This window comes from Vidua macroura, chromosome 7 (assembly GCF_024509145.1).
Source record: "Vidua macroura isolate BioBank_ID:100142 chromosome 7, ASM2450914v1, whole genome shotgun sequence".
Taxonomy (NCBI): domain Eukaryota; kingdom Metazoa; phylum Chordata; class Aves; order Passeriformes; family Viduidae; genus Vidua; species Vidua macroura.
The window spans coordinates 34337869-34353449 of NC_071577.1; the positions used below are offsets into that span (position 1 = coordinate 34337869).

The 15581-nt window shown below is 39.4% G+C and overlaps 1 protein-coding gene across 8 annotated transcripts in view; it reads left to right on the forward strand.

Moving 5' to 3' along the window:
- R3HDM1 (R3H domain containing 1) overlaps positions 1 to 15581 on the forward strand; it is a 77926-nt gene that overhangs the window by 17010 nt on the left and 45335 nt on the right. For all 8 annotated transcript variants that reach the window (XM_053982242.1, XM_053982241.1, XM_053982243.1 and 5 more), the window contains 2 exons: positions 11095 to 11300; positions 12141 to 12351. In XM_053982242.1, coding sequence (XP_053838217.1) covers positions 12181 to 12351 — 171 coding nt within the window. In that variant the 5' untranslated portion in view covers positions 11095 to 11300; positions 12141 to 12180. The remainder of the gene's footprint in view (positions 1 to 11094; positions 11301 to 12140; positions 12352 to 15581) is intronic.

A 15581-nucleotide genomic window follows, 5' to 3' on the forward strand; every position in this document is an offset into this window, starting at 1 on the left:
TTGGCAGCATTCAGAGTATGGGCCCTACAGTAAATGGCTTGTGCACATAGGTGATCACCTATTTGGAATTCATTATACAATTAGGAAAATAAAAGTAATTTTCTTGTCTAGCATCCTGCTGAGGAAGCCTTTTTCATGAGAAATAATGCTCCCATTGCAGACCAGCTGGAACCTCTGCAAAAATAGCAGGGGCCTCCTTGCTATTATGCCCTTTGTGTGTATTTTCCTCCAGTTTGGGATGGGATCTCAGGGATGGTGGGGATGTGTGCTGAGGTGGGCAGGAAACTGGTGTGTAGAGGAGGGGCATAGCCAGCAGTTACACTGAACTCAGTGCACAAGAGAAAAGCAGGGAATCCAACAACTGCTGTCTTCAGCTAAATCAAAAAGATTGTCTTTCTCCCCCCCCCCCAACATGATGTTGCTGCTCAAGGACGACAGCCAAGATGTGTGGAGTGTGTGACACTGCCATGTGTGGGCAGAAAGAGTGGAGGCTTTAAAGATGGAGCACAGAGGTGGCAGAAGAGGGGAATAGCAAGTGTAGAAAGATTAAAATCTGTTGCAAACTTCAGCAGACTCAATATCAAATGATGTTTTTATATATTATATATATTTATATTTTTGTTTATTTATAAAAATCTATTTTAGTACTGAGACTTCTGCAGTCTGCGACAAGTCTAAATCTTTCCACGGTTGATTTAGATTTTTTATTTCCTATGTTTGTTACATTGTAGAAATGAGTCTGTCTATATATATGTGTGTGTTTTTTAATCTTGTCACTTAAATAGATAGGATACTGATTTCCTGTTTGTCAGGAATTGCAGCCTCCCAAGATTGTAGTTCTGTAGTTCCCTTCTCTGGAGCCTGCAGATTAAAAATACTGCCCCATTCTTCTTCCAGCCTAACTTGGTGTGCAGGATCCCTCGGAGAGGTCTCTGGAGAGTCCAGAGAGGGGATTATGATTATCAGTGTGCAGCAGTGCTGCTGAGCAGGGGGTGATGCTGCAGCTGGGTAGGGATAGAGGTTCCTCACAAGCAACAAAACTGCAGACTGCTGGTCTGGGCACTGCTTTTGGAAGTATGATAATTATCATATAACTGGCTTTTTTTTACCCCTCTGTTTTAGACAACGTTTTTCTTCCATATTTGGGTTCTGATAGTGGGTATGTGCCAGTCCAGAAAATTATCATAGCATTCATTCTGCCAGTGACAAGTGTGTTTATCTGCTGGCACTAAGGACTAACTTACTGATGACTTTTTGTGTTGTGTTCACAATGCCAAAGTGAAGAAATAAAACTGTCTAGAGAGGAAATTAATATCTTTACAGTACGAACGTTTTTGCCCTGCTTCTTTGTCACATCAAAATTCTCGCAGTGTGGTGTAAACTTTAATTTTAGAGTAGTCTGACTGTTAATGGAGAAAGTGATTAAAATGTGTCCAGCCATTTTCTAGCAGCCGGAGAGCTTCGGGAGGTTGTGAATTGCCGAGGAGGAGCTCCCTGGGTGGCGGTGCTGGGTGACAGTGACAGTGCCAGCGCGGCTCCCAGCTGTGGCTTCCCATTGTCTCCGCGGCTTCGGGCAGCGCCGCCGCAGCGCGGAGCGGCCGCTCCACGGGCACACGCTGAGCCCCGGCCGGGGGGATGGAGAACACGCCCGGGGGGATGGAGAGCACACCCCGGGGGCTGAATGATGGCGCAAAATGCCGAGAGCATGCAGGTATGTGAGCCCTGGAACAGGGCATCGAAACGCTGCCCGAGAGGAGAAGAATAAAATGTCAAAGGCAAATTGCAGTTTGCCTTTGGTTTCCCTTTTTCCACAAAAGGCATTCTAGGCCTGATCAGTTAGCAGAGATCATTAGCATCCCTAAATCTCTTCCTTCTTTAAACATTGACTTGAAAAAGACTTTTTCTTACATCTTATTTAATAATGGCATTCTTGCTAATTTTTATTTACTGGGTGTTCTATTTGTGCTGTGGTTGGAAAACCATTAAAAATATCTCTGGTAAAAGAATTTCCCAAGGTGGCAGAAATGGGGGAGATGCCTTTTCTTTTTTTTTTTCTTTTTTTTTTTTTTTTCTTTTTTTTTTTTTTTTGTGTGTGTGTTTTTTTGAAGTGTTATTGTTATCCAATGAGGAACTACAAGTAAGCTTTTTTTTGTGTAAAGATAAGTTCTGAACTGAAAAATAGACTCCAAACCTGAACAGCAACAGTATTTACAGTAGGCTATGTGAAAATGTTTTATGTTTTTTTTTTTTTTTCTACACAGTTGATGACTGTCTTGTGTTGTGGACCAAATGTCTTTTTGTTGAGATAACAAGTAATTTTGGATGGCTGTTAAATTGATGACATTTGATTCCATGAAGATCAATCATTTAATTTTTATCAAATTCCTGCACTATCAGAACTGCTGGCATCAGACCGCTGTGGTTTTCTTACAAATGAAGCAAAAATACACTGCTAGAGGATTAAAGTTTGTAGGGTAGACAGTTTTGAAATTCTGATTTGTTTTTACCTAATGTTTGTAATCACCAGATTTTGAAGCAGCCAGATGATGTTTGTGTGTATGGTGATGTGGTGTGGTATTTGTGAAGCTGTGCTAAAAGGACATTGGTGTGAGCATTGATAGTGCCCCAGGGAAAGTTCTGTCATGTTCCTCTGGTTTGCTTTGATAATTTTTGTCTTCATTTTATGCAGAGATGGCACAGTAGTTTACCAAATTAGTGAATTTTGTTATAAGATGGAAAGAAAGGGCCTATTAGAGTTGGAGCTTTTGCTTCTTAACTTCTTTGAAAACTAAGTCCTTTGCATAATCTGCAATATCTTAGAGTCCTAAGCAGAATCTTTAACCTGGCCTGGTAACTCCAGGAGTCTGTTCCTACCATCCACTATTGAAATTTGTCAGTTTTAGAGACATTTTTTCATGTTACTGGTGGAAATATGATGGTTAGCTTAGATATTCTAAGAATAAAACCTGATTTATTTACAGAAAATTATTAGCTGCTGTATGCAGTTGTGGATGGCTGTTTTCTAAATGAAATGGAGATTTATGTCTTAAGAGAGCTGCTATTTGGAGGATCTCCACTAGAAATAGTCACAGGCAATGCTTCAGTTAATTTACTTAAAATAACTGGGGAAAAAAATCAATCTTTGACTATTTTGAGGTTTTAGTTTGCTACTGCATCATCTGGGGACTTGTAGATGGCATGACTTTGTTTGATCTTACGTGTTTTCTGTGGAGTGTTTTGAGTAGCAAGATGATTTCTTTACATCATCTGAACTTAAAATATTTATGTTCTCTTACTTCTGGACAGTTTGTAACATACCAAAATTAACCAATGATGAACTTAAAAGATTCTTGAAGATACCTTTGGTTAGTTTATAAGTGGGTTATATAAAACAAGTTTCCAGGTTTTTTATTTAAAAGTCTTTTAAAGCAACTGTAAACAGCTCAGGCTATACTTGTACTTAATTGTGCTATAAAACCTCTGACCTTTAGCAAGCATCAACAGCCTCATAAAGAGAAAACCAAGGATTTTTTCCCAAACTAATGATTTCCAATTGACACAAAAAAAGCATATTGTTACTCTTCTTATTCCATTTAAAGGCCTTGACATTAGAAATGAGGCTTCAGAGGATGATGTAATAACAGATGACTCTTCTTCAGTTTTTAAGGATTTTTTTTAAGACAGCTGTTGCTATTTGATAGTTGAAGACAGGTAGATAGTTTGGGTTTGGGCATGTGATCCGACTGACTTTATGACTTAGAGGTATTTTAAATAGATACATACAGATAAATATTAAACAGATTATATGGTGATGCAGACTTGTGTGCTATGTGTGCATTTCCTGGAATTGTTGGGAGCTTTCTAAAGGTATAGTTAAAAGTGAATGAAATATTTGTGCAAAAAAAAAAAGTGCAAATTGTCAAAAGGAACTGATAAAGGGTGATGGGTGACCGTGCAATATGAACAAGGTGAGGATAGCGAGGGCAGGTTTAGGGATTGCTCAAAGTTAAAAATGGCTGGAAGTTGTGGGAGGGTGCTGGTATGGCCACATGGACACAGAATTTTCTGAACATCAGCTCTAGAGACAGCTCAAGAGCCGGGAGGAGTTTTTGTGCTGTCAGTTGGGTTTCTCTGAATGATGAAAGCTAAGCCAACAAAGTCTTCGTCAGCACAGTTGTTTCTACAGAGCTTTTGCTGGTACAGCAATGTCATGTGAGAAGGGCATTCATTTTTCCCCTCCCAAGCCAACAGAACTATGCTAGCAAAAACTAAAGATATGTCATGCTGTATTTCATAAGCATTTCTAAATAGTTCTTTCCTCATGCCTTTGGACAGGCGTGTTCTTTGGAGGACGAGAGGCTTAGCCATTCAACAGATGGATTTTCCACTAACCTAATGCTCTGCTCTCTTTGAGGTATGGCATTTTGGAAAGGTTAATGCTCTAATAGTGTTCAAGCTGAAATGGCTTTTGTCTGCCAAGGTATGTTACCCTGTGCAGATGCTTGCCAGGAGACAATTATATAGAAAAGAGTGTTCAGTGAACTGTTTTGAAGTCTGTCTGGGAAATTTATTTTTTTTTTCTTTCTAAAGCTGCAAAAAAAAAAAAAAAGTGAGACTAGATCCTAATAGAGCAACAAATTTAAATAGTATATAAACAATTTCAGATTATTTTTGTTACCTTAATGAGGGTGGCCTAGCCACAAAGCTGTGTTTTATAATAGCAGTATGTGAATGTTAGCTAGGCTGGTTTCCATCCACCACAGATTGTTCAGTGCTAGAACTGTCATTTCATCAGAAACCCTGCAACTTGGACTTCCATTGTTCTTCATGTTGGGTAGCTCCTCTAGTCAAAACAAGGATTGTAGTGGGATTTCTTTTTCCTTCAGTAGTATCCTAGTATGCCCAAACTCTTCCTTCTCTAAATGGTGAAAAGAACAATGCTGTAGTCTGCCAGATTTAATACTGAGCTAGATGCTCCTTATAAGAACCCCTTTGTCATGTTCCAGTGGAGCAGGAGCTACATCCAGAGAACTGTTTCATTTTCCAGGAGGGAACCAAAGGTGTTTACTTCCTTTGATGTACCTGTATCAAAGGTGAAGTACAAGAAGGGAACTAAGAGGAGAGAATGACAGTGCTTTGTGCAGAATGGAGCAACTGAGCCTCCTGAGGACCAGAGCACTCTGAAGAAGCACTGGGTAGTGGCAGAGTTTTTTCAGGGTACATTTCAAGTTTTATTTTTTGAGTTTATGGATAACAAATGTCAACAAACTCCTGATTTCCACAGTATTTGGATACTGCAGTTTCCTTTCAATATGTAGAATAAAAGGCTGCTCTAGTCTTGCTTGTCATTAAATATCTTATTCTCATTTATGCAACTACATTCCTGAAGGAATTATCTTGTTCTTTGTCACTGTCAGCTCAGTGTTTCTATTGCATTCAGGAGTGAACTCACAGGAGAAGGTGAGGCAGGATTAAAGAGCCCTAGAGCATTGCTCAGAATTTAAAATATAAAAGGAGGGGGAGGGATAGTTGCTAATAATACACCTTGGCTTCTCACATGCCTATTCCTGTGAAAGGTGTCCTCTTTAAAAGCCTGTCAACTGTCTTATGAGCAGTGGTAGTGTCCTATCTGAGGCCCTGAGTGTGAAAAAGAAGGGCACTATATTGCTCTGGAAAAGAGGTTGTAGCATTCAAAATGTCACAGTAAAGAAAAGAAGGTATTTAAGAAGACTGGGGGCAAGTTTCAGGTTTTGTTTCTAAAGTTCAGCATTATTGTTGTCCAGATGACACCCTGTGTACTGAGGTGTGTGTATGTCTGGAGTGGGTGTTTGACAGGTGTGCTCTGGTGCTTTAAGGTTGTCTCTGCCTTTCCTTCCTTTCTCCAGGCTGTGCTAGTGAGGGGAGGTGGGATGGTGGTGCCTTGGTCCCAGGGGTGCCCAGCCCTGCCCCTGTCCCTGCCCAGCTCTCAGTCCCTGTGAGCTCGGGGAGGGAGTGTAAACCTGTGCTCTGCTGCTGCTGGAGCAGCACCTCTGACAGAGGGGCAGGACAGGAAATAGGAGGGCAGATCACTTTTGGAAAATTGCAGCAAGATGAACTGGAGCAAGACCTGAGCCAGCCTTTTATTGGGTTCCAGATTGGAGGAAACTTTGTCGAGAAAGTCTGCAAATGGCTTCTGGTGCATTTGGTTCTATTTCCATCCAGTTAATTTTTTTATGATGTCTACACTTGGTAGTAGGACATAACATGTACAGACAGTGAGATGCATTTATCATACTCTTTCTTTGAAAATCTAATTACTAAGTACCTTGGTAAATTGAATCAAATAAGAAGTATCTTCTAATACTAATGGAGTAAATAACATTTAGTTGTTAACTGATGAATGTAGAACTTCAAAATCTGTGTAAATAGCATCATCAAGAAAAGCATAAATCTTTGATTTAAGTGTGTTGAAATTATTGCAGCATGAATTCACTTGTATAGCATTTTCCAGTAAAAAATACTAGGAAATCTTTTAGATTCATGCTTCAAAAGTGGACCAATTTCTCATTTATTTGTTTCTAATAATTGTTTTAATTAAGATCAGACCTGCACAATATCAGAGTTCAGTAGCCAGGCCAGAACTCTTTGCTCCCTAGTTGGTTATTTAATAGTTCTCAAACTTTAGCCATGACATGCAGAAAGCATGAAACAGGGAACAGCTGCCTCTGCATAATTCCAGTTCGTATTTCTGATAATTGTACAAAGCTGCTTTGAATTTTCTGTTAAATTAATGGCAGTCTTAGTATCAGCTGCTACATTTTTACAGGTGCTGTGTAGTATATTTAAACAGCCTGGGCCACTGAGGCACTAGTTACTAGGGAGAGCAAAATTGCAGACCCTAGTATATGGCTCTTGGCTCATCCATGAGCACAGCTTGGTCTGTTTGTGGGCAGGAGAATTGTTGCTCCCTCTGGAATCCTCCCTTGCTCTCCAAGTCAGGATTTTCAAGGTTGTGTGGGGTTGCTTTTGTTTTTTTCTCCTTTCCTCTCCTTCATCACCTTGGTCACTTTTCTCCAGTCCTTTTCCCATCTCTGCCTAAACAGAAGTTTCCCAGGAGGAACTAATTTGTTCCAAATATAGATGTTTGTCAGGTTGCCCACCTTTTGTCTCAGGATTCATCTCCAGGCTCTCAGTTACTAGATAATGACATTAATCTGCACCTTCTTGTTGCTTTGAGTTGGGCTGGTGCTGTTGAAATGCCCTTACTGGAACTACTGGGGCACAGCTGAAAGTCACCCCTGCAGAAAGAGCTGTGCAGCTGCTGCTGTTCTTCCTGAGGCTTTGTTCCTGCTGCCCAGGGCTCCCATACATGTCCTGTGCACACCCATAGCTCGTTAGCCCAACAGAACCTGCCCTAGCCAAAGAGCTTCATGGGTCACTTCTCAGGGAATCACACCGTGGAAAAGTTCAGCAAACACCAGAGCTGGTGGAAAGGTGGAGGTGGAACCCTGAAGGAATGATGTTAAAATAGATTTGTGTATATAATTGAGGTGAAAAACAGCTGGAAAAATCTCTTGTTATGCAGTCTCTGATATGAATCTTCAAAGATCCATTTTCCTAGGACAGGTCCTGACTTTTCTCAAAAAAAAAAAAAAAAAATTAAGCACTTCCACATCCAAGAAAGGTTTATACTACTGTTATGTCAGGGGTAAAGCAAAACTTTTCCCACAGAGTTTGGAGGATTCATCCATCAGTTCTTCCACTTGAAGGAGGGAGTTGCTGTACAAAGCTTCTGGGGAAGTTGTGGGAAGAGGCCAGTGTTTGTTGGTTGCAGGAATTCTGTTGATTTATCAGTCAACAGAAGCTTGTTTAAGAAATAAATGTTCACTTTACCTTTCCACGTTCCTTTTTCACATTACCTTTCCAAAGTGTGTCCACTTTGCATGTTGAACATAGATTTTTTTTTCACCCCCACCTTTCTAATCCAATTTTCTGCCCGAGTTTGATTGATACAAGTTATTTCGACAGTCATTCCTGGGGTCTTTTGACAACAATGATATCAATAATTAAAGAAGATAATCATCTTCTTTTACCATCTTTTTAGAAGAAAAATAATGGATTTCTTCTGTCATGGGCAGTGCAAAGCTTCCTATCTCCATCTGCACTGCCAACAAGTAGTTGGAACTCTTGATGCTTCTTAGAGAAATTGGATTAAGTGAAGTAGATCCTATTCCCAGAAATATCTCTGCTCATTACAAGTCAGTTAAGTGGGTTTACATATGGTAATTTTCAGGTCAGAACCCGAAATGAGGGACCCAGTGGTTTCTCGTATCAAGATCCAGGAGGCTGCTGTCATAAAACTCAGGAATGACTTTGCTTGATCTATTGAGGTTTTTTATGACTTAACCTCTAGGCTGTGCAAAAGAAAGCAGTTAAGAGCTCAGCACTGACTGATTTTCTGATCTGCTGACTGCAAAGCTCATGTCTGTGCAGTACTGGACATCTCACAGCTGATAATTACACTTCCCTCTGAAAGGAAAGAGTAGCTGCATAGACAAAGTGCTGACCACTTTTTGGAAAGAGGATTACCAGATTTTAGGATGAATATTGGGGTATAATGTTGTTACTATGACAAAGAAGAATGTACATTTCAGTACTGAGTATTTAGAAGGGGACAGCAGTCCTGAGGGTGAAGCACACAGGTATGACATTTATCTTCCACTCTTACATACAAGCCTTTTTATTTCCTGTCTACTAAAGTAGGTGTCTATTTTTGTCACCTATAAAAGATGCTAGAATTGGTAGGTTTTCTTTCATGAGACATGTTGGGAGCTGTTTGAGCTTTTAATTGCAAACCCAGGTAATGCTTTGCCCCTAATATTCAGTCCTTTCAACTGTTTAGATAATTTTAGGGCAGAACCTCATTTGTGTCCCTCATATTAAAATCTACAAATACTATGTTTGTCTGTACTGCAATCCAGTGTAAAGCCAGTGCTGGGATTTTGTTTCAATTAATCAGTTTGCTTACCAGATCCTATTTTCTCCCCAAAGAACAGAGCAGCTCCTAAGGACTGCCTCCTTGCTTTTTTCCTCCTTTTACCTGTCCTACATGGGACACAAGAAATTAACATCCAACTGTATGGGGAGGTGAAAGAGGTGGGATTCAAAAGGATGGGCTGTGGTTTGCTCCCCCACTTGGTCTGCAGCACATAAAATTCCTTAAATCTTTTTTTAATCCAGTCTGTGGAAGTTTAGAACCAGATTATCTCAGCTATGAAAATTTGCTGAATTAGAGGAAACTTCAGGGATGGAATCTTATCCAAGTACTTAAACTCACAGTTGTGGATCACAAACACAAGGTTGCATTACCAATCTCAATGCATCTGTGACTGGTATTATTAAAAAATAATCAAATAAACAAAGATTCATCTTTCTATTCTGTGTGCTTTGCTGCTAGTGTGAAGCACAGGGTTTGGCATTTACTCACAGATGCACCTATGGTGATTCCAGTTGACTCAAAATAGCTCCATTCTATGAACCCAAAGTTGAGATTTTTATTTTTTTTGTGTGTGAATTGGAACTCCACAGCTTTTCCTCAGTTCTGTCTTTTTGACTGTAGGATACATAGCACCAAATCTGCAGGCTTTAAATCTCTCTGCAGGGAAAAATCTGTTCAGAACAAGTTATAAACTAATTTGCATTTAGTTTGTCATAGGAAATATAAAGACTTTTCTTGTGCATCAGTTTCCTGGATTGACCTAGGCAAGCAAGGATATTTGCAGACTGTGTTTTGGTAACTGTGTATGCTGTTATGTGTTTTTAAAATGGTGTTGCAAATGGACAGGACCTCTTAGTGTATTTGATAGAATTTAAAAAAAAAAAAAAACTTGGAAGATGTTGATTATCATTACTATTTTGTGATTTGTGTAGGGAGTAGTAATTAAATTACTCTTACTTTGCAATATTATATTTGCAACTGGACATAAATGTTTTGGGTTTTGTTTTTCTGTCTTCAGCCTGTAATGTTTTTTAACATTTATCTAAATACTGTACAAATCACATGTCACTCAACAAAGTGAAACAGCATCTCTGTTCAAGTTTTGTTTACTGTAAAGATTCTGAGCTTCTTAATAAATTTTATATCAGCATTTGGATTGTCTGGAAAAAACACCTCAACAACCAATAATCCTAGATATCCTTTGTTGCATTTTTGTATCTTTTTATTTCCAGTTTGTTCTTTCATCTGTAATCCTTTCCCCTCCATTAGATTCAGTAAATAGGATCTCTTACCTATGAGCCTGAACCATAGCCCATTTTTATCTTTCTTTTCCATGCTTTGTAGCAAATTTCAGTACTCCACTTGTCTGTAGTACCTCATCTCTCACCAAACAGTGTTTTTTCAGCTCTGGAGCAGTGGTAGCCAGGCTTTAATCTCCCTGCGAGGGAGCAGGAGGCCCTTGGGTGGTGGGGGGAAGCTGGGCACCACCAGGTGTTCTAAGGGCTCCACTGGCTCTGCCCTTAGAGCTCTGGCCTGGCCTCCAAATGCTTCCTTGGGCCTGGTGCTGTTACTTATTTCTCAACTCTGAAAAAGAGGAAAGATGGAAAATCATCAGTTTTGCAAAAATGTGTAAATCTTCATTCCAGGGCAGTTATTTTCTTGAATAAAGTGAAGCCATCTTCTGTGATTCCAGTTGCCCAAAATAGGGCCTATGGGCTGTGCTCAGATGATTAACTGCAACAAAGAGAGAAACTGTTCTGCTGACAGCCATTTGTGAGCTTTCATGGCCTGTTACTCCTCCACACCTGCTGGGCTGCATATTTCAGACTCTTTGGGAAGATACCTGCTTGTTTATAGAAACAGAGTTTCAGGAATGCCAACAAATGTTTATTATGACTACTTGTTAACTCTGTAATGCAGAAATGTCTTGGATGTCCAATGAAACTGTTACTGCTGCTAGATAGAGCGAGCAGGATGGATATGATAAATGCTGATTTCTTCTTTATTTTTGCTTTTTTTTCTTAAAATGACTATTTAAGTTTTTAGGTGTCATCATGGTCCATCTCCCCTTCCATAGCAAATATAAATATAGTGCATTTCCTTTGTTGATTTTTCAGGCATTCAAAAGGGATGTTCTTGCTGATTCAAGACCAAACAGTTCTGTCCAGGACTCTACACTGGAGATAAGGACATGGGACTCCTGCCAGATTCCAGCTGGTTCATCACAACTGACATCTTGGCTGACAACTGTGAAAAGGATCTTCGGATTATTCTATTTTGTTTTTGTGGGAGACCACAATCCCCAAACTCTAGAACATATCAGGTACTAAATCAAACACTAAGCTTTTCCATAACATTACTAGATTGTTACTTGCTTCTTATGAAGGAGTTTAGGCATTCAGATCTTACTCTTTGTTTCTTGTAAGAAATGGAAAATCCTTGGTTTTACATCTTGCAGTAGCTGAGTAATGACAAGGAGTTGTATTTCTTATTTCCTATGGAAAATTTGGGGTTTAATTATTATATTTACATAGTGTTTTAAATTATCATTATAAATTGTAATTGTTGATTATTACTGTAATTGCTGTGGTTATTATCCTAATTACCAAATTGTTTGTTTCTTTCTTCGTTGTTGTTTTTGAGAGAATGCTTAATTTATTAAGACTAAATTCATGCATTCAGAACTTGTCCAGTTATTACCTGTCAACAAGGAAACTGTAAAAGTTCATGAAATTTATGAATGTTTGCGCACTTGGGGTGTTACAATTCATCTATTTACTTCCAACCCTTTTAAGATAAATCTGTATGTAATTTTCTTTTCCTTTGAGAAAATCTTGCCTTGTTTCTGTTGGAGCCTAGTTTGATTTGGAGTATCTTAATGTTCAGGTGTTTATTTTTAAAATGTGGAAGAGAAAATCTGTGAGCATTATCCAAGAGTGTAGCTCTCAATTCTTGTTTGTGTAGGTGTCTGCTGTTACACACCACTGATAAAAGTGGTTAAAAAGAAATCACTCCTTCTAATACAAAACAGAAAAAAGTGTCATAGCAGAGGGGGAATCCTTTTGCAGCAAAATCATGTTTATTTTGGGCAGCTGTTTAGGTATGGGTTGCTTTTTAATTAATTTTAAATTACTCAATAATTCACTTTTTCTTTGTCCTAAAGGTTCCATATTTCTTGTAGAATTTTAAAATAACATTTTCTAATGAGGATGTCTGATATTCTTACTGTAAAAGATGAAACTGATGCAATGAAGGGTTCAGAAGCTGAATTTAAAGATACAGACCCAGTTGAAAACCTAAAAAAATCAGGAAGTCAGGAAGAGATTCAAGTGGAAAAGGATGAAAATTGTTCTGATAACAAAAACAGTATGCCGGTAAGAAGCTTTTCACTTTATTTTTCACTAGTATATCATGTTAAATAAGTCTGTGTCTTGTTGTTTCCCATTCTCTTGATCCTCCTACATGTTTCTTTAGTACAGTGAGAAAAACTTGGTTGGTTTTAGGGAAGCAAATATGATTATTGCTTCCTCTCTCCTCCTTTGCTCCACTTCTCTGTTTATACTCATGTAAATATGACTCAGTCATTTTTAATTCTGTGAAGTAGACGAGCAGTTTTGCTGGGAACCAGACAATTTGCCTGTGTTTGTGTTTCCCTGAGTGCATATGTGTAAGTCTTTCATTGTAGCAGATCACGGAACAAACTCAGGTTGGCTCTTGCTGCTGCTGAGTCCTGACAGAGTTTGGAGCTGGGCTGTGTGTGCTGAGTGTTGTGTGTCTGCCCTGGGCAGGGGTGGCCAGCTCAGGGCTTTTGAGCTGTTGCACTTTACAGGTGGCTGAGGTGTAGATTTTCCAGCAGAGCTGTTCAGCATAAGGCTGAAGTAATGAGCTGTAGGCAATCCAAATCCCCAGAGCTCCTGAGGCCAGCAGGTCTGAGTGCTGCCCCAGCCACCTGCAGAATGAGCTGGGGAGCATCATCCTGCCTTGGTGGGCAGCAGATACTCCCTGCACCTTCTCTTCTCTGATCTTCACTGCTTGACAGCTTTGGTAGATGACTTTTAGGTAGGAAAGCTGAGGCAGTTCCTGGTGCACACACCGAAAAGCTGAGCCATATAAATGGATGGCTTTTGGAGGTGGGAGAAGTGAAGTACCCGTAAGGAAGTCATGGCATCACATTTCAAGTGAGAAGGAGGCAAAGCAAATAGTGTGAAAATACCTTGTGTCAATGGAGAACACACTGATAAGGAAGGGTTAGGAATTTGTGGCAGCACATTTAATCTAATCTGAGATTTAGGTATGGGACAAGAGAGTTCACTCCTGGCTGAGGCTGCCCACCTGGTCACTGAGGACTGTAAGCAGCTCACATGAGGGGAGGAGTTCAGGAAAGCAACTGAAAATTTCTGACACAACCTACAAAACAGGCCAGATTTGTAAAAGGAAAAATAGAATCTTGTGTTTGGCAAAAGCTATAGTTGTCTATAGGAATTTTGTGTCTGTGGGTTAATACTAAACAAAATTTTTATAGAAATCCTGATTGGGATCTGAGGGATCTCTTGTGGATTGCAAAAACAGGACAGTAGCTTATTAGATTCTTGTTATTGAGATTTGAGTAAAAGGTTCTTTGGGGAATAGTTTTGTTCAAGACTAACAATTCAATATTCCACTGAGTGAAGTAAGCTTTATCTGCTGTGTTAAATTGCTTCCAGATAAATCTTGTAGACCACTGCAATAACAATAGTTTTACACTTTAATATCTGCTGGCTTTATTAAGGCTGGCATCAGTGTAAATAGATAATTTTATGGAAAAAATAAATCCTTGAAATGAAATATTTCTCCTGTAACATGAGAAATAACTGCTTCTGAAAAGCTGGGAGATATTATAGCTGAGCTGGTATTTTCTTTAATTAATGGAATATTCTAGTACTGAGCCTTAAAAATTAATCTATGGTTTAGTTATTTTCATACAGTTCAATAATTTGTAAACATCTCATTCATGTTTTCTCATTTAATGAATTTTAGTGTGGAAATTTCTGTGAGACTCAAGTGGCAAATAAGAAATAGGCCTTCCTGCAAAGAACTGCTGCTGTCTCATCAGAGTGCAGAGGAATGAACCTGTCAGTGCTGCCAGAGGCTGTGGGCTGGCAGGGGGTTCATTGCTTGGCTGGGTCCTCATTCAGGGGCAAGAGCTGGTGGCTGAAATGATTATCTCACATCCACAAAATGGACTGGACACTGCATGGTGAAGGCTGTTGGATAGAAACAGCTCTGCTGTCAGTGCATTTAGTGTGGTGTCCTGGAGTCTCCATCACAATCAGAACTGCTATTACATGAGCAGTTTAATTAAAAACTGAGGCTGAGGATGCAGATTTCCAGAGTGGCAGGAAGACAGAAAGTTACCAAATGGAACATGGCTACTGTAAGCAAGCCCCTTGCAACAACTGAAATCAGCAGAAGTTAATGACACTTGTACTGTGGAGGCTGCCAGTGCAAATATATGTCTCATATTTGAGGATTTCCCATTTAAAGCATGTTTTATGCTAAAATACAAAACAAAAATTTGGGGTTGTCTATAGTAAAAAAACCCTTGTTTTTTTAACAGTAACAGCAAGTTTTTATCTAATGGATGGAATTTCAGTGGACATAGTACTTGTCATTAAGTGCAGGTTAAATGTTATTGTGGTAGTGGGAAAAAGAGCAAAGAATCTGCTGAGAAATGTTAGAAAAGATTATCAGAAACTTACTGGAATTTGTTGTGTACTTCTGTTTACTGTCTGAGTGCTTCAGAGGATGGGTTGGTTATGGGGGTTGCATGGGGGCTGGATTTGGCTCTCCTCCCTGGTGGCAGAATAAGTTTGGTACCTACTGACAAACTACAGTCACATTCCTCAGTACAGTTATCACTTCATCACTTTGACTTCTTTAAGCCAAGGAAGAAACAAACTGTGATTCTTCCTCTGTCTGAATTTGACATTCCATCAGTGGAATGCTCAGTGATTAATTTAATGCTCAATTTATTCAGTAGATCATCTAACCATGTTCTGTCATCAACTTTGATCTTAGCTACACCTTCCTTCCATTGCTGTAAGCTCTTATGAATGGATTCTGAACAATCAGATACGTTCATGCAACACATTCCATCATGGGCCATTGAATTCAGACACGTTTCTGGAACAGCACAGTTCAGAAACTGATGGTTATATTTTGAAATGTAACTGTGGTTGTAAACTCCAGATTATTTGGAGGTTGTGCATTAATAACTGATTGGCTGCTATGTCTGCTGTTGGAGATACAATGTGAATGAGGAAAATACCTAATTATTGTACATGGCCAGCACTCTAATTTCTTTAAGCAGTGCAAAAGTAGAGATAATGATACAGAAAACATTTCTGAACTGGCATATTTGCAGTGAGGTTCAAGTATCATTTAAATGGCACTAGAGACAAGAGACACTGTTATGAAAAGTACTTTCACAGAAGTCACGTACACATCAGCACTATGGTGGGTTTTGGTTCACCAGTCACTGTTGTCTCCCACCTGTTCATCTTACCCAGGCCAGGTGACAACCAATGAATTCAGAATTAGCTGGAATACAGGCTCTGTGTTGCCT